Here is a 23,831-nt window from a genome sequence, read left to right on the forward strand (position 1 = left end):
ACAACCCACAGTACAAGCGAAGCCAGAACTTTGAGGAACGCGGTTTTGAGATCGAAGTGACTGAATGCGTACAGTCTGTACAGTCACTGTACAGTCTGACGCGATTTGAAGGTGTTCACTTAAACTGGTAATGCTCTAAGGCTTGCTTGAATTTACTATAACCCAGATGCCAATAATTGTAATTAATGAAGCTTATCCTGGTTTCTTCTGACGCGACAGTGTGCTTCAGTATGAAAAGGAACAACCGGCTGCCGCTAAAGAAGCAATTTTTTTTCCGCCCACGTTAAGCTTAAAGGCGCGCTAAAGATTGATTAGTCCATAAAAGGAGCGTTTAGAAAGCAGCGAAAGGCAACTTAACTAGGTGTTGCCCTTTACGGTGCGCCAAACTGTTATATATCATACGTATAAATTCAAAAACGCGTCTGGCGTTCATGCGATGCTTCAGTGACCGCCTCACAAGGTCCAGCCAGTCGTGGTGGCCGCGCATGCAGACGGCGATCAGTCACGGACAGTAGGTTCGTGAATTCAGGATCTCTGGCGGTCTGCTTTATTAAAAAGTCTAAGGCAGTTTTTAGGTACCAGATATTCGCTGTTAAGCGAGTGTTAAGGTACTTCCTAATGTATAAAACGTGTGTCCTATTTATGGCTGTCGTTTCGCACTTTCTAAGGTGCCGTTAATCAACGAAGACCAGCTAACTGGCGAAGTAAGTTCTTTTGTAGCGTCGCCTGTTTGTGGGCTGGAGAGCAGACGATGCGCACCTCCATGCCACATAGGAACGCTGCACGTCGGCGCGCTCGTACTCCTGATTGGCTGGCAGCATATATTTTCTAAGAGTTACATTGAGGGAAAGGTGTCGCCGTCATCTAATATGCGAGTTTCTTAAAGAGCACCTCGTCCGCCTCGGGGAATGCCTGGAAGATGATGGTTCGTATTTGGCTTGTCTAATGTTGGGCCTAAAACGTGGATCCTCTGAATCGGCAGCTACGCCGCAACGCTGCCCTCTGCACGCAGGCCAAACTATTTTAACACTGCTTTTTCTCTTATTCAATAAATTTAATGCAAGTGAAAGTGTGGTGTCCGGCTGGTATCGAAACTTTCGCAGCATTTCTTCGAGGTTTTCCGCGATAATAGTCGTATTGAAGCTGTTGAATCCACGCTTTATACGCCCATATAGCCAAGCCAAATACTAAACCACATCTTCCCAGAAGTTCCTTCGCCACTCCATGGTGCAGAGCTATCGCAACGCCACTTTTTCCATTTAGTAATAATGAGAAACTCCATGGTTGACTGAGCTGCTTCACCCCTACAGACTCTGTGTATCAAAAACTGCCGCTCTAACTGGGCCAGATTCGGAGGTTAGCAGACAGTCACGCAGTCTGCGGTATTCGAAGGATCTTCTTAATTCTATTCGAACACATAGTGAAGAAACGAAAGTTGCAGGGAGCCTCATAGGTGGCGCAGCGACCTGTTAACCCTTATAAAAATGGTCTATAGACAGTCTATAGACTTCTTATTGACTCTATTGACTTCCTATAGATACATGTTTTTTGTCTATTCATAGTCTATAGACTGTCTATAGAGAAAAGTCTACTAAAAGTGTATGGTCGTAAATCTATAGATTGTCTATAGACTGTCTATTGCATTTGTATTGCCTATAGACTTTTGTTTAAAGACAGTTTATAGACTTTATAGACAGAAGTCTATAGACACTCTATAGACTGTCTAAAACTTTTCTTGTAAGGTAACTGCCTGAAGTTGTCCACTGTGACGCCGTGTGCTGGTGGGCAGGAGACGTAGTCGCCCATGTCGCTGTGCGACTTGGCAATCGCACTAACATGCACGCCCTTCCTTTACAAAAATTTCATTATACAATCTATAGACTCACCGTGCATATTTTCTATAAAGTCGACAGTCTTTCTGTAGACAAACCCTACAGACTAGTCTATAGGCAATACAAATCCTATAGGCCGTCAATAGACAATCTGTAGATTTCTGTCCATACACGTTTAGCTGACTTTTTTTCTATAGACAGTCTATAGACTATCAACTGACAAAAGGAAATATCGATAGGAAGGCAACAGAGTCTGTAAGAATTATATAGACAGTCTATAGACCGCATTCTTTCTAACCACAGTGGCAATTGTTATGGCTGCGTTTTTTGACAGCCTGTCGCACTAAAGCCTGCCAAATACAGGGCGTACTAATCTGAAAACAGCCATCTTTCACCTCACGTAATTCTACCCGGTACCATGATGGCGGCCACAGACAGCTTTTGAGCAAAGTAGATCAAGGTGCCGAGAAGTACGAAAACATTACCTTTAAACAGATTCCCACTCTTGCTGAAGCAGTTAATTGTAGATTATGTGCCTCTGCTTCTGCAAGCGTTTACTTCAGTACAATGACGGCGTCTCACAGGGTTATGACGTCCTCCCCTTCACGCTTCATACCCCTTATAGTTAGGTTCTGATACAGAGTTTTGATTAGCTAGGGTCAGCTCTGTCTCCCGCTGTACTGCACGGTTCTGATGAGGAAGACGGCAACGGATGAGAGCGTTTAAGGGGAAAGAGGGTGTGGGTGAGAAGGTTTTTTTGCGCAACAGCCTGCATAGAGGCAGTAGCGGTAGCGTAGCGCCGATGGAGGCTCCTTTATTTCTTGCGCGTTGCGGCGGCGAGGCTCCATTGTGCAACCGTCGCCTCTCTCACGTGTGTGTGCGCCGCGCACTGCAGGCGTGACCGGGTGGGCGGCTTACACAACACGCTTCCATTTGGTTCGTTTATTTCTTTTCCACGAACTCTTTTTGCATGCGCGTCTTGAATGCGCCGATGCAGTACGTTAGGGGCGCTCGGAATGATCTTTGCTGATTGATTCTAAAATAGTCTACGGTCCGCATTTTGAAGGTAACGATAATTTATTGGGATGTGGTATAGCAGTTGTGAGCATGGCTATTGTCGTACGAGGTCCTAAGAGTGAGTACAATGATGTACAGTCGCGGGCAAAAAATATTAGCACAGATCATTGGCGATTAGAATTCGTATATCTCACCACGCGGCGCTGCTGTACGCATACCTGCCTAACGGGCCGTTTCCATGTTTGCAGCGTAGGGGGGGGGGGGGGGGGGGGACGGCATGAAGTAAGCTTTATCACGCGTGCACCACCCGAGCGTTGAAGTGCCGACCTTACATGACTGTGCTCTCGGCATTTATTTTGGTTCGGTTATCATGAGCAAAGATGGCTTCTTTTCTATTACTGTTTTTTTATGTCCGCGATGGTTTGTCAAAAGGAACTCGCGGGAACAATAGATGGTAGCGCTGCCTTTAGCCAGTAACTTTGCTGTCCGTGGCAGTCCACTGAACCCCCCTAATACTGTAGAATGGGAACGGCTCGGCACTCTCGTTATCAGCCTCTTCGCCACCCGCAGCGCCACGCGTTGTCATTCCGGCGCTCTGGTGTTCCGTCATGTGTGCTAATCTTTTTTACCCGCGACTGTACCAGCAAGTACGGATCATGCCCATGACGGTATGCGCTATAATAATGAGCTGTCAATGACTACTATGATCCGGATATTGAAGAACGTGATACCTCTTAACCGGCCCTAACAAAAAGTGAACAATGGAAGGGGAAGCCTCAGGGAGCTTGCCAGCGTTTTGACAAGAGGATTGTATTCATCTGGAACAAGTCCTCTTGTTCACTTTTTGTTTGCAATAAGCCCATCCGCCTTCCCTCTTACTGGCCCAGAGTCACAAATATTGAATTGAAAAGTCTTAATACGAACGAGGAGCTAGTTGAAAAGAAATGTCTTCGATTCATCCGATCCTGCACAAGGCATCAAAATAGGCTTGGACAGTGCATGTCTCTTTCGAGCAGACGTGAACATATGTTGCCAATGCCATTTTGTTTTCACAGCTATACTGTTTGTTATTTCATTTCTTTCAATCACATTTTCCATTCTCCTATAAAATTCAGCCGGGCTATACGTAAATGCAGGCATTCGAAGCCAACCGTAAGTAAAGGGTCTCTGAGAACAACTCCCCCTAATTATTGTTCCCAGTAATAGATTCTATGGCTGTCTCTGCCTATGTTGACGTTCGCCCGGCCACAAAATACGTTTTTATGGGTGAGAAAACTAAATTTTAGAACCTTCCCGCCAGTGGAATAATAACTAATGACGTCCTTACCGTATAGAATAGGTTACCGCCGTTTTGAAGAGAATAGCGGTTAGAATAGCCTCCGGGAGCCTGGTCAGAAATGGGTATCGGCGCATGAATTTTACTTTTGAAATCGGCCGATGGTGGCGACACCAGTATTTCGTTTTGGGGACTTTTCTAGCTCAAAAAAGTGCCGTTTCGGCGCGAGTGGTCTATTTGTGATCACAACGCGGTACCCTATAGATACAAGACAACGAACAGAAGCTGGCCTGCATGGATATATTTGCGCGTTCTAAAAATAAAGTGGTTTATATGGAAACAGAGTTTTTAAAAACTAGAAAACATCAAAAACTGAAGTGCGGGTAACGCCACAAGCGGCGATTTAAGCCAGCAAAAAGCAAGTAGGCAGTAGTACGATACAACTTATGAAAACAGCAGTTGGTAACACTGGGCTGCGGTCCACGGCGTCCTGTATTACTCCGCTCTATAGATAAATGAAACCAGCTTTTTAATGTGTGACTGTATTAAAGAAGCCAGGTGTAAAAGTTCTAGAGCTTATCATTTTTTCTTGTGATTAGCTTTTGTAACGTAACAAGAAAAGTTTTAACAACGGACTACTTTTTGTTGCGCAGGAGTTCGGTTTGGCGGTCCTGAATGTACGCGAAGCTTCAATATAGTTTTTCACACGGATATCTGAAGCTACACTCTAAACAAAAAGCCGCTATCTAAGCAATATGCACGATCCCCACAGCCCCTGGTGTCACCTTCTCATGTGCAACTTAGCCGAACCATTAAAAATTTTGGCCCTTCTCGACTCTTGTGAGTCTAAGGAGGGGTCAAACAAAGGGAATTAGCTTTCGCTGCTGCCAAACACTCGAGTGTTATCAGTCCCCAGGTTACATAGCACATACAGACAGCTCTTATGAACAAGCGCAGAGGTCCGAGCTAAGAAGCAATCAAGTAGGATGCACGGAGATTCGATAAGGCTTGAGGGGAACACAGAACTGAAATGACGTAAGTTGAGATTTCACTCGTGTACTGTCAACAGCGCGGTCGCCTCGTCATGCGGTTATCGGACGCACGGCGTTACCCGTGAGACATCAAAGATGGGCAAGTCCTGTTTCCTGCCTTGTTTGCCGGATATTTTGCAACACCAGCAATGGCCCACTCGAGGGCCTTTGATAGCGCCTATTCTGCAAGGCCTGTTGTGCCGTTGCGTCTCAAAGTTGTGCAGTTCAAGCCATAAGGATGCACGGAAAGAATCCTGCGCAAATAGCTCTACCCTCTGTTGTCTGACAACAGCTGCTACACAAACTACACCCCGTGCTGTACTCTAACATGTATGCTCAAAGTATAATGAATACCCTTCCCTGTATCATAACACCTGGGCGTGCCAACTAAACTCGGCAGTCCACCCTATCCCCACCCCAATGGGAAACCGTGATGTCCAGCTCGGACCTGCATGACCAGCACAAGCTTGTGGAATGGCTGGGTTGACGGCAACCGCTGCGGCAGCCCTGGACTGAGGATCCCTCCCGGACGCGGCAAACTTCTTATTAGAGCGAATAAATGTTTTACGTAATCGTCATCATCCTTTTAGTCTCTCAACCACTGGCTCATGGGCTCGTCCCGGAGGACTCAAAGGGGCTAAGATGTCGCCAGGAAAAGGCATCCAGATGCCTCTGTTACATATACCTATACGAAGCCTTCCTCGCAGAGACAAATGCTCCGCTTCAAGCTGCTGCTGTGTGGTATGCCTAATTAGGCAAAGAACAAGAAGCAATCAATATCCGCCCGTAGAAAATACTGTACTTGGGCATAACATTTCTTATAAATTAATCCGGTGTGTTAGTTTCGACAGTTATGAAGCAATCAGCGCAGTAGTGATACGGTCTGGGCAAGACTGCAGCAGTGGCCAAGTGGTTTGAGAATCCGCCTTGAATTCGCAAGATGCGGCGTTCAATCGCGAGTGCCGCTTAGTATGCATACCCAATGGTTTCGCCTGGCCTGGCTCTTGGCTCCACTTTTTTTAAATCCTGGGAAAGTAAAGTATATCTCTGACCCCAGCCTGTATAGACGAAAATCATCTTGCGCCATAGCGCTCCTTAACCAAAGATGCCCTTGCCTCAGTAGATGTCATCATCATGATCATGGCCTGTGCATACGTACAAGAAACCGTATAAGCATGTCCTTTCAATGGGCTTTACATCCGCCTGCCAAATGACAGTGGTGGGAGGATGTGAAGGCGGATGTATACATTCTTGTTGCCAGACGCCAGTGGATTTCTAGCTCAGTTCCGTATTGATTCTTCCTTTTTTTGTTTTTTCAACTTTAAAATTTATCTTTTTACAAGCTGCAACCCAACTCTAGAAGTCTTCAGCCGCACCCCTCTGTGCGAATTATCAGCATTAGGCCACGCAACAAGCCCTCTGTCCATGGCGCAACACGGGTCTGGTCGGCGCATTGATGCGCTCATTTGCAGAGGTTTTCACTTCCCCGTATTGTCATCCCGCCGCATTCCTTCGAGCCGGCCGTGGAAGGCAATAAAAGAGCCTGCAAACTGATTACGTGGCCACCACTTTAGAAGAGGTTCTTGGCTTTTGTTGCTTTTAACGACCGCAATGCATGCTTTCTAGCCTGGTAGCGAAACGAGAGGAAGTTATTTGGATCATTCATCTGAAGCGCCACCTCCAGAACTGATTACGATAACTATTTTCTATGAATGAACTAAATAGGCAAATCAAAGTGTAGCAGTCTCGAAAGCCAAGCGACAAAGACGAAGGCAACATTAAAAAGTCCTGAAGCGAATGCATGCAGCAGTTCCCGATGAGGGGCGCTTTAAGACTGGTGTGCTATGATAACTCAAGAGGCAGTGCCTTACCATTAGAAGCTATAGAACAATACAACTTAAAGAAACAGCACTTGATAACACTGGGCCACAGTCCATGGCGTACTATATTACATCGTTGGCCAATCACAATAGTAAATGAAATCAACTTTTTATTTTACTATATTAAACAAAGCAGGTATCAAAACTCTAAAGCTTATCATTTATTTTCTTGTGATTAGCTTCTTGTTTAAGTAGCAAGACAAGTTTACACAACGGACTACTTTTTTGCCGTGGAGGAATTCTGTGCGGCGGTCCCGAAGGAGGACGGAGCTTCATTGCAGACTTAAGTTGTATCCGACTATAGATCAAAGTGTCTCTGAACGCGCAGCTACAAAAAGGAATTATGGAAGATTGTACATGTGCAGTGTCTGTGGTAAATCTGTCGAAAGAATTGAACATCTTATACTCCAGTGGGATCGTATCCATCCGGATGTCGATGCAGGCACAGTCGCCCTCCCTGAGGCTCTAGGATTTCGAGATAACAACGATCACGTGAATGAATCTGCGATGGAAGTTAGCAAAAAACGATTTGAAGATAGTTTCCTCAAAATAAGAGTGGTGAAATTAGGTTAGAAGTGTAGGATTAAAAATGCATTTAAGTAAAATGGTGAATTTATACACTGATTTACAAAACCTTAAAGAAATATAAAGGAAAAAAATCTGAGCATGGCGGCACCTGCCGCCACTTCGTTTCAAAGGGGACGCTCCATCCGTCCATCCATCCATCCATCCATCTGTCCGTACATCCATCCACCTACTCACCCATACATCCATACGCCCATACGTCCATACGCCCATCCATCCAACCACTCACCCATACATCCATACGCCCATCCGTCCGTCCGTCCGTCCGTCCGTCCGTCCGTCCGTCCGTCCGTCCGTCCGTCCGCTACAACACGCCCAACTAGGTTCTGTTGTTGACGATTGTTTTTGCGCTCATAACTGCTCTGTTGTTCACTTTTCGGCGCCCTTTCTACACTGGGCCAGTGCAGAACAAACTGTAGGCAGAGGCTTCGAACACCTCCAACTAGCTCTGAGGGCTTCATAACAGCATTCATGCGTGCTCTTCAGAGCAGGGCCGACTGCAGCAGATAATACCAAGCGAAAGGCTGGACATCATCAGCTAGCGGCATCTGTCTGACGCCAGCAGCGAACGCCGTCTAACCGAGAGCGGATACTTTCACTTGTAATTGCGAGAAAGCTAGAGAGCACGGGTAAAAGCTTCCCGAGCATGGTTACAGCGATGGCCTATTCATCGTATGCGCTACAAATTTGATGTGTAGTGTAAAGCAGCTTCTGCACCGGCTACTTATGGTGGCCATTGAAAATCGATGGGTAGTACTAAACAATCAAAATTCCTTCGGTAATTTAGCATATTAAAAGTCATGCGGCATATGCCACCTGGCACGAACGCGAAACTAAAAGCGCTTGTCCAGATTTTATGGGCTTGCACACAAAGCTCTAAAGGAGCGCCGAAGGATTTTCTTGTCCCTAATCAAAGTCTCCGTGGTTAGTGACACGTGAGATGAAGAAACGCGTGAACTCCAGTCACGGGGCGACAGGCGTTCACCAAGTGATGAGGTGAGCCATCCGAGCGGCGTATCCATCAGACCCGAACCGAAGAGAGGCACTCTGCTGCGCAGTTGTGAAAGATTCGGGCTGCGTCAAACCGAAGAACGTTAAAGGCGGACGCGTTTAGTCAGAGGACTCTGGCGGGTCGATGGGTCAGGAATAGAGAAAGAAGAGTAACCAGAGGAACTTGCTTTGGGGCTAGTTGGTTCATGATTGAAGTTCAGAATGGCGCAAAAGACACACACACAGGAAAAATAGGGGATGACAAATAGGGGATGACACAAAAATAAGGGATGACACAAATAGGGGATGATCGCCTATTTTTCCTGTGTGTGTGTCTTTTGCGCCATTCTGAACTTCAGTCAAGAGTAGCCAGTTCGTCCTGCGGAGCGAACACGCAGTCCAGACAGCACGCAGATGATAGAAGACTCCGGAAGGAACCGGAGCGTTTAGTCAAATGTGGAGCAGGAGGGTGCAGGCAGGACCGGTACGTGTGGAGACACAACGAACTCAAGGCAGCATCCACACTTGGCACGGCTTCAGACTCAGCGACATCATATCTCGAAGAACACAAGAAGACGACTTTGACGGGTCTCACGAAGGCTGACGATAGCCCTTATTAATTTAACAATACCTCCCGCGGTGGCTCAGTGGTCAGGGCGCTTGTCTACTGAGCCGAACTACCTGGGTTAGGACCCAGCCGCCGCGGCCGCGTTTTGATGGAGGCGAAACGCAAAAAAGGGCGCCGTGTGCTGTTCGATGTCAGTGCATGTTAATGATCTCCAGGTGGCCGAAATCATTCCAGTGTCCTCCACTACGGCACCTCTTTATCTCTTTTTTCGCTCCCACCTTCCTCCCTTCCCTTACGGCGCGATTGGGACGTCCACGGAGAACTGAGACAGTTACTGCACCTTTCATTTCCTGATATCCAGTCTTAGTAGGTTGCTGGACAGGAAAACCGAGTGTTCACGGGCGCCTTGGGAGGATCGAACAGAGACGCTAATTAGTGCTGTTACTGTACATCACAGCGCTAAACAACGAAGAGAAGGGAGAAGAGGACAAGACAGTTTTGCTGTGGTGGCAGCGTGCCACTTCCGCAAACTTTCCGTTAGTGTTGTTATCCTTGCCGTTTGCGGAAGGGGCATGCTGCCACCATAGCACAAGACACAATCAACAAATTTATTAGGTTTATTAGGGTTTAATGTCCCAAAGCGACTCAGGCTATGAGGGGCGCCGTAGTGAAGGGCTCCTGAAATTTCGACCACCTGGGGTTCTTTAACGGGCACTGACATCGCACACCACACGGGCCTCTAGAATTTCGCCTCCATCGAAATTCAGCCTCTGCGGCCGGGATGACTTGTGCAGTTTTGGCGCCAGCTAGGGCCTGTAGTAAGCCTTCGTGACGAAAGAGCCGTTACCCATCGTAAGTCCAATATTCCTCCCACAAAACTCTAAAACTAAGGTACCCCCTCTGGAATGTTCTCAGAAGCCCCTAGCGATCCTCTTTAGGAGGCTAAACTCAGGCTAAGCATCCGGTCTGGGTCACTGCGTTCAGTCTGCTGCAGCCTGCGGTCGCTTCATTCGTAATCGACACTGCAAATTACCCTCCCAAAAAAAGCTGTGCTAGAAGCTGGCACGAGAATCCTCGTCAAATTGTGCTGGTCTGAGGAAGAACTGCAACAAAACAGCACCGCTGCTACATTGCGCATGCGCGTCGCGGCATTCACGGCCCTCGTGGAATTTTTTACTCTTCTTTCTCTCTCACCTTCAGAGAGGAGAAAGAGAGGGCAGGGAGGGGAGGCGAACACACACTGTCGGCATCGACAGAAGTGACTCCATTCAAGACGTGTCTGCGGCGAGGCCATAACCGACGATTCGCCCAGCATCCTGGTTGACCCCTGTTACGTGCGCCAGCTATACAACCAGAAAAAGAATTATACAGACCGTCGCCGTCGACGGAAAGAGTCGCTTGGCTTCTTTCTGTCTTGCCTTTATTTATTTATTTCTTTACGAGGAGGGGTGACTGGGAGGGGAGGGTTAAAGAGGGGCCAGGCCCTCTTCGCTAATTCGATCTCATCTTGCTTCCCCGTCGCCCATAAAACGAGGGGGCCGCGAGGGCCTCAGTGTCGGGTTGCCGAACGCGCAACATCCCGCGATAAGTACGTAGTCAGACGCGGAGCAATTTCCACTATCGGTCGCTCGGCGCGTGTTGAGTCGGCCGTCGTTTGAGGCTTCCCCGGTCCCGAGGGGTCGATATACCGCGGCGTGTAGACGGAGCTCCTCAAGACTTGCTGAACGTAGCGGCGTGGCGAGCAACTCTTCTGCATAAAATTACGCGTCGCTTGTCTGTGCTTAGTTTAGGTTCGCCTCAAGCAATAAAAGCAGAGCTGGCTATGCTATCGCGAGTTCGCTTCGACGATGCGCCGCCAAAAGCTCGCGGCGCGAACTGCTCTCTTAACTCTTTAGCAGCAGCGGCCTGCCCGCCGTGCTCGGCGAGCCTGTTTTGGCTCTTTGGAGTTCCAAACTAAGTTTAGGAGGTGCTCTTGCTTTTAAAACTGCTTCGTTTATGCGATTCCTCTTTGCATTGTAATGCGTCGCGGATATGCCCAAATATTCTCAAAAATAAAACTCCACCATCTTCTGTCGTACCACGTTCGAGGAGCTTCAAGCGTTGCGGATTCGCGTCTAGTGGTTATGTAAAACGAGAAAAAAAAAATCGAAAATAGAAAGAGAAGCCGTGCGTGTCTATTCAGTCTTTGCGGTTGTATAAAACTCGTCAGTGTGTTCTGTGCGGTTGGTTTTACGGTTCCTTTTTATGTTCTTTTTATTCATTTTTGAGTACAAATGCCGCTTCAAGCTTCACGCTCGGCGGGTTTTTCGGGATAAACCGTAATTCACAGACCATGTGAATTACTCTGGATTTATATTGCATCCCCTCGCACTAGATCACGCATTTTACGTGACTGTAGATGCCCGTCTCTGGCTTCGGGAATGCTGGTTCGTTCTACAACGCCGACATCACAGCTACAGAACCCACGTCACCAACGTCATCGCCGACGTGCTTACCACCCTTTAAACCTTTTAAGGCGAAAGCCTTTAATGCCTCATCGTTGTCGACAGAAGGTTGTCAGCAGAGGTGTCACGCTTTTCTAGTCAGACCAGAAAAAAATCTTTGTGCACGATGCGATTCGAACCACCATCCTTCCGTTCCTCAGCCGATCGTCCTAATGGCTACGCTACTTCCTGCCAATGCATATGTAGTGCTCCTTGTCTAGGACGCTGGAGAGTGTTTGCAGAAAGGCGTCGAATCCCAAACGCCCTCCAGTGTCTCCAGCATTTAAGATTCACAAACAATTGTGTTCTTAATTAACATATTAACCACACATCAGTGACACAAGCAGCAACATCGAGCTAAACACTTTCGCCTCACCGCAGTTTAGGTCAACAAAGTGCCCCCCTGAATTTTTTAAACTGGTAGATGCTCGCAGAATGCACGCATAGAGCGAACAAGGCGTATTCTTAATTCTTGGCTGCGGTTGCGCAGTTACAGCTCGCGTGTGAAGACTTTAAGGCTGCTCCATGACCCATTTCACGCTCGGAAGCCCATCCAATTGTCTCCACGCACGGATGTTGCCGCAGTCAATTAAAAATCACCGCTTCAAGCCGGCCAGCAACGCGTTGCGACAATGCTGCAGTGCGTGAGAAGAACAGTGTGATAGTGTGAGAAGAACAGGTAGCTGAATGCAAGAGCAGAGCTCTACGACAGTGGATGGCTTGAGGCTCCACAGAGACTAATGGGAACTTTTTCCTTCAGCCATGTTTTGTTTTGTTTCTTTTCCCCGGCTGAATGCACCTAGCGGCGATGGGATGGAACTGCGAAATTGTTCAGGCATAGCTGCGCGGACTTTAGGCGCTAAATGATTAGCTTCAAACTTGAGTATATATGTCGCAACCTAAGATATAAAAAAAGAAAACAGACAAGGGGGGAGGGGGCTAAAGCTGGAAGGAAAGGCTAGCGAAAATAGCCGAGCTTGCGCAAAGCCCGAATGGTGATCACGGGCATTCATTAAATCGCAACAACTTTATCTTTTTTCTGTTCTTTCTCTGCTTCCTCTCTTATGGCCCGCAGACAGTTGCAACAGGTGTTCCACAGTCGCGCTTGAGCGCTCTGGCTTCACGACGCCTTATTGCCATCGTTACCCGCCAACCATACGTGAGAACGAGCTGGTGTTAAGCTGGTGTACTCCGCGGTGACCCCTGGCGAGTGGGGTTGCCGGGAAGGGAAAGCCTAGGTAGCGCCCTCTCTTGGACAGCGCGGCAGTCAAATCGCGAGGGAAAAAAACAGACCCGTCCGGCTTAATGGCTCGCGGCAGGCATAACCACGTCACGTCGTGCTTGCTTCCTTTTACTCGTACGCAGACTCGTCAGATCCGTGTATTAAGGCGAGGGGCAGGGAAAAGAGAGAGAGACGGTTAGTAAGCATGATCGTTCACGAGCTAGAAGCGTGTTGGAAGCCGTCCAGCACAAGGTCCCGATCGGGCGCTGTAGTAGAGTACATGCGGCGACGCTTCCACCCGAAGCTCTCAACGATATACGGAGAAGCCGGTTCACGCGCGTAGAGGGCTCCTGTTTACGGCTGCCTGCCTGCCTGCCAAGTGAATAAGTTGTTCTTCAACGGTGGCGGGTCCTGAAGCGCCCTCAGGGCTTCGCGCATGCACGCGCCAGGCGTGTTGTCTGGCTAGTTCTGTGCAGTGGTTAGAAGGCTGGGAACGGTTCCAGATGAGCACGGGGCTTCTGCTCGTAACAAAGTAGTAGCGCCGCTTGTGGGGGAGCTGTTGTGTTCGATACCCTGTGCTTCTGACCCCCCACCTGTTTTTCATTAGATAAGAAGCTTTTCCCTGGTAAGGCGCTCGGCTTCTATGGGGTCAACTTCTTGGGGGAAATAGGCCTTTCCCTTACAAAAAGTGTTTTAGACAGTCTATAGAGTGTCTATAGACTTCTATCTATAAAGTCTACAGACTGTCTATAGACAAATCCTAGAGAACAGTCTATAGGCAATACAAATGCCATAGATAGTCCATAGACAATCTGTAGATTTAAGGTCATACACTTTTAGTAGACTTTTGTCTATAGACAGTCTATAGACCATGAAGAGACAAAAAGAAATATCTATAGGAAGGAAATAGAGTCAAGGAGAAGTCTATAGACTGTCTATAGTCCATTTTTTATAAGGGTTGATTCTACCTCGTTCACATTAGGCCCGGTGTGCTTTGGCCAAGCCGCAATTTCGCCATTGTAATCAAATGGACGCCATCAGCAGAAAAAAATATAGTTTGCCGAGCAGTTTTTCTGGTTTAGCTATTTGGCCGGACATAGCAAGGTGGAATATTTCGTTGAATGTAGGAAATAGTCGCGAGGTATATAAACGTACTGCAGAATCCAATCTTGATATCGGTATCTGGGTGTCCGTTCATGGGACATTCTAAAATAAAATGAAGAAGGTAGGTGAAGGAGAGGTGTAGTTGACGTGAATCTACGAGGCGATGCATGTCTAATTTTAATTTAGTTTCCTTTCACCTGTGAATTCGCTATTTACTCTGCAAGCGGTTGTCACAGTAGTGGTCATTATGCCAGTCGATAAACCCGTGCTCTCTGCTGTTCAATTTTGACGTTACATATTATACTTTTTTTAAATTCTAGTACGAAAGTGAGGCTTGTTTTTTATTTTCCCCAAATCATTGCCATCTACACAGTGAGTGAAGCGGCAAGTAATTAATAGAGAGGAAGCTTAAATTCTTCGCATTACTTTTCTGCCTTAACGAACAGCCTTTTGCATTATATCAACTATTTCCTCGAATAATAAATGTGTTTTAACCGCTTCTGAGCATAGCGAGATGACCACGAGGAAAGGCTCCCGTCACTCAGTTCATCAATCCTTCTCCGTGAAGGACCTCGCCACACTTAAACGTCATAAGCCACGGTTTTCAACGCATTGTTGACGATGTGTCCGATAATGCTTGCGGGTGTTTTCCGGTATATTTAGGCGCGTGGTCGTATACCTGTCATCATCATCATCATCAGCCTGACTACGCCCACTGCAGGGCAAAGGCCTCTCCCATGTCTCTCCAATCAACCCTATCCTTCGCCAGATGCGGCCACCGTATTTCCGCAGATTTCTTAATCTCATCCGCCCACCTAACTTTCCGCCGCCTCCTGCTGCGCTTGCTTTCTCTTGGAATCCACTCCGTTACCCTTAAGGACCAGCGGTTATCTTGCCTTCGCATTACATGTCCTGCCCAAGCCCATTTCTTCCTCTTTGTTTCAACTAGGATATCATTAAACCGCGTTTGTTCTCTCACCCACTCCGCCCGCTTCCGATCTCTTAACGTTACACCTATCATTTTTCTTTCCATAGCTCGCTGCGTTGTCCTTAACTTAAGCTGAACCCTCTTTGTTAGCCTCCAGGTTTCTGCCCCATAGGTGAGTACCGGTAAGATACAGCTGTTGTATACTTTCCTCTTGAGGATATTGGTAAACTGCCGTTCATGATCTGAGAGAATCTGCCAAATGCGCTCCACCCCATTCTTATACTTCTAGTTATTTCGCTCTCATGATCCGGATAAGCTGTCACTACCTGCTTTAAATATACATATTCTCTTACTACTTCCAGCACCTCGCTACCAATTACGAACTGCTGTTCCCTTGCTAGGCTGTTGAACAGTACTTTTGTTTTCTGCATGTTAATTTTTAGCCCCACCGCTCTGCTCTGCCTGTCTAATTCATTGATCATGCTTTGCAGTTCATGTCCTGACTGACTTAGCCTGTATACCTGTATGGGAAGAAAAAGGCCCCCGGAAGCAGTTTACTGACGCCCGTCTCTTGCGCGCTCTTTTTGCAACCCTGACGCAACTTAGCGCAGCTTCTTAGGGAAATGAACAGAATTCCTGGCAGAGAAAGGATGAAGATTCCTGGAACGTCCAAGACGTGCACTCACGTCGGCAACCATCGCGAACGCTTCTCGCAACAACATGTATGCGGTGTTGTAACCAACTTGACTTTCATGGAGGCGGGTTTTCACGCGGCTATCCCCTTGTTTATTCTTTTTTTATGTGCTTTTGTTAATTTGCTGCCTGCTCCGTCTGGTAATTTTATTCAGACCTACACGGCCCGGGGAAGCGTAGACGCCAAAGAAGAGAGGTAAGTGTACTAGATAGCTCTCTACAGAGAGCACCAACAAGTGCTCCGAAGTTACGTGGATGACGGGGAAGTTATAGCGGGCGACATGTTCGAGACCAGAAGCAAACGTTTGGAGTTGTACTCCTTTAACTCCGTTGTACTCCATTGACCGACTAGCCCAACAACGTACACTCTTAAACTCATTTAAGCATTTGCTGATAACGCAGCCTAACTGCGTCAGAATATATTTTAAACTAAAGAAAGTTTCCCGTTCATTCGCAGTAGTCTTTACTTGCTTAATCATTGAAACTGCTATGGCAGCGAGCATCTGGGTCAGACAGAAAAGGGGGTAGTGCGTTTTTTTCTTTACTCCAAAGCTGATTATGAGGATGTGTCTATGTCGCCGTCTCTTTAGTGTATACCTTTAAATGGAACACGATAACTGTTCGTTCATTCATTGAGTCATTCAATCTGTCGCTAACCTTTATGATTGTTTTTCCACGTCCCTTGATTATCGGCGCCAGAACGCGCTCGTATGAGTTTGTTTTTCAAGAGAGGCTTAAAATTAAGCGGGCCTAAGAAGGATGGGTATCCTCTTCCCGACGACAGCCGTGTGCACTTATAGGCGTTACCGAGGCCCATTTGCTTGCTTTTCTCTGTGGCCAAAAGTTTTCCCCAAAAACTGTATGAATTTCACGCCAGTCTGCATCGTCTGTCGTCTACGACCCCGTCTCTCGCCACACCATCGTCATCATCATCAGCCTGACTACCTCGCCGCACCACCCGCGGAAATTCATACCTCCTGATGTCCATACTGTTCGCAAAGGCAGCAAAAGAAGCTCATCGGAAGCGCATCGGCTGCAGCTAAGTGCTCCGACGTGTCGAAACACTTTTCATCCGCTATACGTACAGAGGCGTCCAATTCTAAGATGAGCACAGGAGCTCGTGATTCAGTGAAGCCACAGCTCCGAAAAGCGTCGCACGTGAGTAAAGTCTGCGTTATTGTGTACAGTCGCGGCCATACATAATACGGATCACGCTTCAGCTATCCAACTCCTCTCGTGCCCCACCCAATGAAAATTAACAGGCACTTTATACTTTTTACCACTGAGAACGTTGGCAGCTACACCACCTCCTCGCCTTGGCATGCAGCTGCTCTTCACTTAGCAAGTATCCAACACCTGGCACATGTATGTTCACTGAAGAAATGAACAACTCGTTATATGAAATAGACGATTTATTTTGGGAATAAATACGACCTTGTCAACATCATACTTTACTCAGTATCTCCGGCGGTTTGCGTCTTAAGTGTGCGTATATCCGATATACGCGCACGCAGCAACAACGCAGCATAAAGACCAACGGAGTACACTTCTAACCAAGCTGATGAGAAGTGGACTCAGCTGGCCTTTTTGCTGCGTTGTCCAAGACGCTGTGAATTAGCGCCTTAACGGTTTTACAGCTGTAAGACAGTTGAATATACAGCAGCGGCATACCGCGACTCAAAGGCCACTTACCCCAGAAAAGGACCTTCGTACAGTTATAGCCGTAAGATGCTCATAAAGTTATATTGGTTCTAAGTATCTAGGAGAATTCCTCCAGATGGAGTACATTTCAATTAAGGGAGTAATCACTCATTGCCATTCACATCAGCGCAGTCGCGAAAGCAAGATAACCGCTGGTCCTTAAGGGTAACGGAGTGGATTCCAAGAGAAGGCAAGCGTAGCAGGGGGCGGCAGAAGGTTGGGTGGGCGGATGAGATTAAGAAGTTTGCGGGGATACGGTGGCCGCAACTGACAAAGGACAGGGTTAACTGGCGAGGAATGGGAGAGGCCTTTGCCCTGCATTGGGCGTAGTCAGGCTGATGATGGTGATGAAGAGGACAATCATTCGGCCATAGAGGAAAACTTGTTTGTTTTTTTTTACAGCTTTCTTCAACTTCGCAGCTGAAAGAAAATTCGTCCAGGTCCAGGATTCAAACCCGGTACTACCGCCTTTAAGGTTTCCAGGTCGGCCTATCAACTAAGCTAAACACGGCTAACATCTTTAGCACTTCGAGCTGGTAATAAATTAGGCGTCACCTTGGCAGTCGTTAGCTTAGTAGGTAGAGCGACTGCACTCGAAACCAAAAAGGCGACAGTCCCGGGTTCTAGTCACGTATCAAAGACGAATTTCCTTCGACTGCAATGTTTCTGAGAAAGCTATATGTCAGCGCTCGTGCGGATGATAATGAGCAATTACTTCCTGAGGTTAACTTATTTTGTGTAAAATAACAAAGTTAGCGGCCACCGTGTAAGTTCTGTTGCGGTGACAGACGACTAGAGAAAATATTTTGATTTATTAGGAATGGACGCCGGAGAATTTTCACTGTATACTAGGACTAACTGTGTAATAATTTTCAACCACCCCTAAAAACGACGGACCCTACCAGCTACAGGAGTTTTTGTTTTTTTTGCCAACTTCTGTCATGCCATTAGCGCTAGGCGGCTTGAAGTGAACTACCACATTTTTATGCCTCACGCCAAGGAAAAGAAGGTAAAACCATCAAATAATTTGCGAAGTTCCATAAACCGAAGACACAGGGCACATATATGTAGACAGGGCTTGCGATATATATAATCCATGCAGGCCTTATCCGCATATACGTGTCCCCTGTCTTTGCGTAGCGCCTCAAATATTATGCTACAACGCAAACCAGCCTTCTAAGAGGAAACCACTGCTTTAATTGTGAAAGCGACTGTTTAAATGATGGAAATAAATCCCGGTGATTTTCCTCTGGAGTGTTTGTGGCGTTCCCAAGATTAGCGCGATTAAAATTGGCGAAACACTGTCAGAAAGGTGAGCCCGTACGGGGGTTCAACACCGATAAGTGCGAGAAATCTTCCGTTCGTATGTAGGAAGCGAAAACAAGTTTCTCATATCATCGGTATGCTGATACGGAGTTTTTTGCGTGCAGCTGTCTCCGCGATATTCTCGTGATATCCTTGCCCCCGCACTTGCAGATGAAAGTAAACACGGACTCGCTTCACGTGCCGACAGTCATTGTTCCCAGGAGACAAAGATGCATGACACAAAGAGGAAGGTAAAAAATAAAAAGCGCCATCGCCTGCGTATTTCTGTTCAAAATCATCGCTGCAAATAAGAGAAGAGCGAGCAAAATCTGATCGGCGGGTCCGCGAAGCACGTGCAGGGCGTTGCCCGAACGATGACCCCTTTCAATGCGCAGGGATGACCAAGAACTTGGAGCTGCCGATACGCCTCTTTGCAGGGGAGCGAGCGGGAACAACAGATAGAGGAAGAAAGACGGCAAGAAGAATAGAGCGAGAGATAAAGAGGGAAAGTAAAATAAGAGGGAAGAAAGAAAAGAAAGCAAGAAAGACAGAAATAACCATGCGTATGAGTCAGCGCTACGAGTATACTTAAATATGCCTTGCAGCTAAGAAGCCGGAGAACGGGGTATGGCGGTGGATTCGAAGAGCTACGTCCCGACTTTTTGAATGGGATGAATGTTTCGCTGCGCTTAGGTTTCCAGCAAGCTTCTGCTGGCTTAAACTTTAGGAAGCACGTATGTACGCGAGCGGCAAGCTGCGGAGAAGCTAGCCATAACGACCTCCCCGTTCCCGCATAACGTCTCGTCAAGTCCCCCGCATAACGTCATGCTCCTGCAATGTGCCTTTTCCGCATTCTCTTTTCTCGGTGAACTCTACGTATAATGCCCGACGTGTCACGTAGGATACAGAATGCAGAACGCACGTGTATGCCAAATCCTTATGCCCATGAGCAAACGCCATTTCGGAAAATTTACCACAACAAATTGAAAGTATCAACGGGGCCAGGGGGCTTACTGTGGGATTCCTCATTGCGAAATCTGCCCTTATCGTAAAAACAGCCTAAATTTGAGCTTTCGTTCACTGGTTTGGTTTATGGGGTTTAACGTCCCAAAGTGACTCAGGCTTTGATGGACGCCGTAGTGAAGGGCTCCGGAAATTTCCACCTCCTGGGGTTCTTTAACGTGCACTGACAACGCACAGTACACGGGCCTCTAGAATTTCGCCTCCATCGAACTTCAACCGCCGCGGCCGGGATCGAACCCGCGTCTTTCGGATCAGCAGCCGAGCGCCATAACCACTGAGCCACCGCGGCGGGGCCTTTCGTTTACTGCTACGTGGGCCAAGAAAATAACGACCTTGAATTTTCCTCTTGATTTATTCTGTATGGGCTTGAGCAAGAGAGCTCAGCGTCAGATGTTGAGGATTTATTTTAATTGCTCATGTTAATTATGCAGTAATAACATTTTTCTCACTGCGTCGATTAGTTCTTCTTTCTTTCCATTTCGTTCATCTAGTGGCGGGTAGCAACGAAATCCACCATGTGCGTGGTTGTCATCCATCGTTATCTGCTTCTTTAAAACGAAAGAATGACTGACGTTTCCAGTCATTTTATTCAGGCAGCAGTAATAGATGCCTAGGAGGCAGACATAAAGGCAAATTAATGCCTGACTCAGTGTCGGCCCCCTTCCCAAACACATCACTCAACAGCTGTTACAGTCACATCGTTGAACAAACGTTCGATCAGTAATCACCACCATAAAAAAAAATTAAGACACCCTAGCATACAGGACTAAGTCATACTGCGAGCAAACAAACAGCTAAAATAAGAGACGTGTAGTAATATGCACAGTAAACCAACAAGCAGGAAACTGTAAAAAGTATTCATTACAAAAAAACCATCTTGTGTCTACTTAGAACCGGGAAGAAAGAAGGAAATAGTCAAAATTGTGTGCTCAGAAAAAATGTGTTAATGTGTTTTTTAAAGGCTTGAGCTTTGAAACTGTCAGTAATTATAATTATAACCATGACGTGCTTATTCAAGAAGTCAGGAATCTGATATGTTAACTTTTGTGTTCCGTAGTTTGTACGAATCATGTCTTTGTTATAAATGGTATGCCGGAGATTATACATGTGTTCTTTATGAGCATGTTTCTCTATGAACAAATGACGTATTCTGTTTGATTTGAGTGTACATGGCTGCTGCTAATTTTTTACACAAGATGTTTGTAATAGTCAGGATTCGGTGTTTTTGGAATAACGGGGCTTAGTGAGTTAAGCGCGGGACATTTTCTATTTGGTGCAGAAAATGTTCTTGTAGTACATGTAGGTTCTCTAAATTTGTTTTTGTGGTCGTACCCCATACAAGAAGACAGTATTGCAATCGGGAGTGTACTAGAGCATGATAAAATTGCTTTTTTTAACCATGGTGGTAGCAAATCCTTTAATTTGTAGGTGAGCCCGATCGTTTTTGAGGTATCTATTCGTACTTTTGCGACATGTGCAGACCAGTTTGGGTGTTCCTGAAAGATTTCAACAAGAAATTTACGTGATGCGACGAGTTCTATTTGTTCATTGCCGAAGTGCATGTCTGACGTACATTTATTTTTTGGTCGAAATACAATATATTTTGTTTTGTTCGTGTTAAGGGCCCATTCATTTACGCCAAGCCACACTGATAGGTTACACAGCCAGATATTCGCCTGTCTTTCAATGTCTGCTATATTCGCCCCAGAAAAAAAGGCTTTCGTGTCATCAGCATACAGGATAATTTGTGGGGTTGGTGGAATATTTACAATATTAAAATAATAATGGACCAAGTGTAGACCCTTGTGGTATCCCATATGCGATAATACCAATATCTTAGTGCGCTTTGCCTACTGCTGTGTACTGGAATCTGTTTGACAGGTGAGTCTTAATTAAGTCCAGAGCAACACCTATAACTCCGTAGTTGGGTAACTTTTGCTGTAAGATTTCATAATTGATAGAGTCGAACGCTTTTTTGAAATCAAGAAACAATCCTTCTGTGAATAATTTATGCTCAAAGTTATCTATTATTTTATCTTTAATATTTAGAAGGGCCGTTTCCGTTGACTTACATTATGGAACCCGTACTGTTGGTCTACTATGACGTCGTTTTGCTGACAGTAGTTTAGAAGGCGTGTATTTATAACTTGTTCTAATATTTTAGAAAAAATTGGCAAAACAGACATAGGTCTGTAGTTGTTAAGGCTACATTCATTACCTCCTTTATGAGTAACGGATACTCTTTATCAGGAAGGACATCCGAATACATCTACCTCATACATACCCCAATACACCTCGCATGAGCCATGAATTACAGCACGACTTTCAAAAGTTGGTTACAAAGTTCACTCTTCAATATGTATTCTTGAAGATTTGAATTGAAAGCGAACGCATGCTGTACAAACTTCGTTCGAATCTTCGCAATATCGCCTGCACAGTACCAAATCTCGCCCGTGGTAAAGGGGTTTTCTCGCATTCTACTGAGCCTTCACTTCGATTCAAGCTGCCTACCCGAACAACCCCAATTTGCATCGCAGAAAGCGTTGCCAGCGACTTATTTGTGCAACAGCAAGTACGAGTGAATGCCCTCCAGCGGGCTCCGTGATCTGAAAGGAAAGTAACTTCATAATTTCGTCGACAAACAAGTTTTGCCAATACCGCGAAGGTCTCAGCTAGCACAAAACGTAGTAGCATCGCAACAACCCTCACACGTATTTATGCTCTTTGGTCACATTTGTAACCCCCGACGGTTCATGTCTAAATATCCGGCAGCCCGAACGGTCCAAAATTCGATCGAAGGTTACCTGACTGTCGCGCTGCGTATGTGCACAGTCAAGACAAGAAAACTTCCGGGGAAGCGCTGATGGGTAACTATACACAATTAATCGTCGATGCCGTATCCTGCTAACCATCAAACGCTATTCACCTAAAATGCTCTCGTTCTGATTCGGAGATTCGTAACTGGAGTGACTTAACGACTTTTGAACCGCTATCGACCTCCAAAATGCCGTCTGCACTCTCACATGGACCCGAAAGGCGTCGTCTTCTTCGAGACATCGTCTGCGTTTGTTTCGGTCACGTAGTATCGGCCTTCTCAAAGAGATGGCGCCAAAACAGCCGTCTATTACAGAAATCGCAAGTAAGACAGGAACCCCCCACCGGCTGATCCTGAGGATAACCTCTGCAGCGCGTGTTCAAACGAACCAGATCGGCGCGAGCCGAACGGATATCGGCGGTCCGTTATGCTGCTCCTCGATAGGCAGATAGAGATCGGCCGGAGGCGGCGGACGCTGCCACCACAACTAAGGCCGGTCTCGGTGGTGCGAGGAAGCGAAAAATAAAAATAAAAAGCAAAAGCGACCTCAATTCGAGCGCGCGGAATCCACTTCCTGATGCCTGGCGACCCGCCTGCGCCGCTCTAGCACCGATACAAAGAGAGCGAAAAGCTAAAATAAAAAGGATTCGCGCGCATAGGTGGTTTGAAACACACCTAACGCTCTAGAGCGTCGCAAAACTTAGCGTCGCAGCGTTATAATGTGGCGTGACAGCGCGAGCAGACGAAACTCTACGCCGTCGGAATCGTCGTAGCTGCAGACGACGTCGCTGCAAGCGCGCGCGAAGAGAGGTTCGACGCAGACGACGCGAAAGCGCGCGTCGTCTGCTACCAGGTGTCCAAGGCGGGGAACGCGAGAAAACGAAAAAGACGGCACTCTTGCTAAGGGCGCAAGCTGTCGGTAAGCTCCGCCGGACGTCGCACTCCACCGCCAGCGGCTTTAGCGCAAAACTAAAAGCGCCGCGCGCGGCGACGTTACGCCGACGTTTCGGACTCACCGTGGGCATGGCTCCGTCGACGGCGCGCGGCGCTGCCTTAGTCCTCGGCGGCTGTCGACGAACAAAGCGCAAAACTCCTTTCAATTTTCGTCCCCATTCGCCGGGGAAGGGTTAAGAGAGAGAGGGGGAGAGCGCGGCACCGGAGGAGGGCGAGGAGGAATCATTACCTCTCTCTTTCTTTCTCGACGCTGCATACGTACACGCTCTCCTTCGTTCCTGATGCGTCGCGCATACCTTGATCGTCGTCGTCGCCGTTCCTGCCGCCGGTGTTTGTCCTGTTTCTCTTCGCCCCTTTCTTTCTTTCCTTCTTTCTGTTCCTTTTTAGCTTCACTCCTGTTGTTGTTCGCCGCCATACCTGCGGG

The 23,831-nt window shown here is 47.0% G+C and overlaps 1 protein-coding gene across 1 annotated transcript in view; it reads right to left on the reverse strand.

The window, feature by feature from the left end:
• The window catches only part of LOC149336719 (sodium-dependent proline transporter-like), a 117,170-nt gene extending 93,558 nt beyond the window's left edge, over nt 1-23,612 (reverse strand). The window contains exon 1 of the mRNA XM_089553060.1: nt 23,470-23,612. Coding sequence (XP_089409186.1) covers nt 23,470-23,478 — 9 coding nt within the window. The 5' untranslated portion in view covers nt 23,479-23,612. The remainder of the gene's footprint in view (nt 1-23,469) is intronic.
• Between the last annotated feature and the right edge of the window lie 219 nt (nt 23,613-23,831).

The sequence above is a fragment of the Amblyomma mixtum genome, chromosome 7 (assembly GCF_055824585.1).
Source record: "Amblyomma mixtum isolate Tamu chromosome 7, ASM5582458v1, whole genome shotgun sequence".
Taxonomy (NCBI): domain Eukaryota; kingdom Metazoa; phylum Arthropoda; class Arachnida; order Ixodida; family Ixodidae; genus Amblyomma; species Amblyomma mixtum.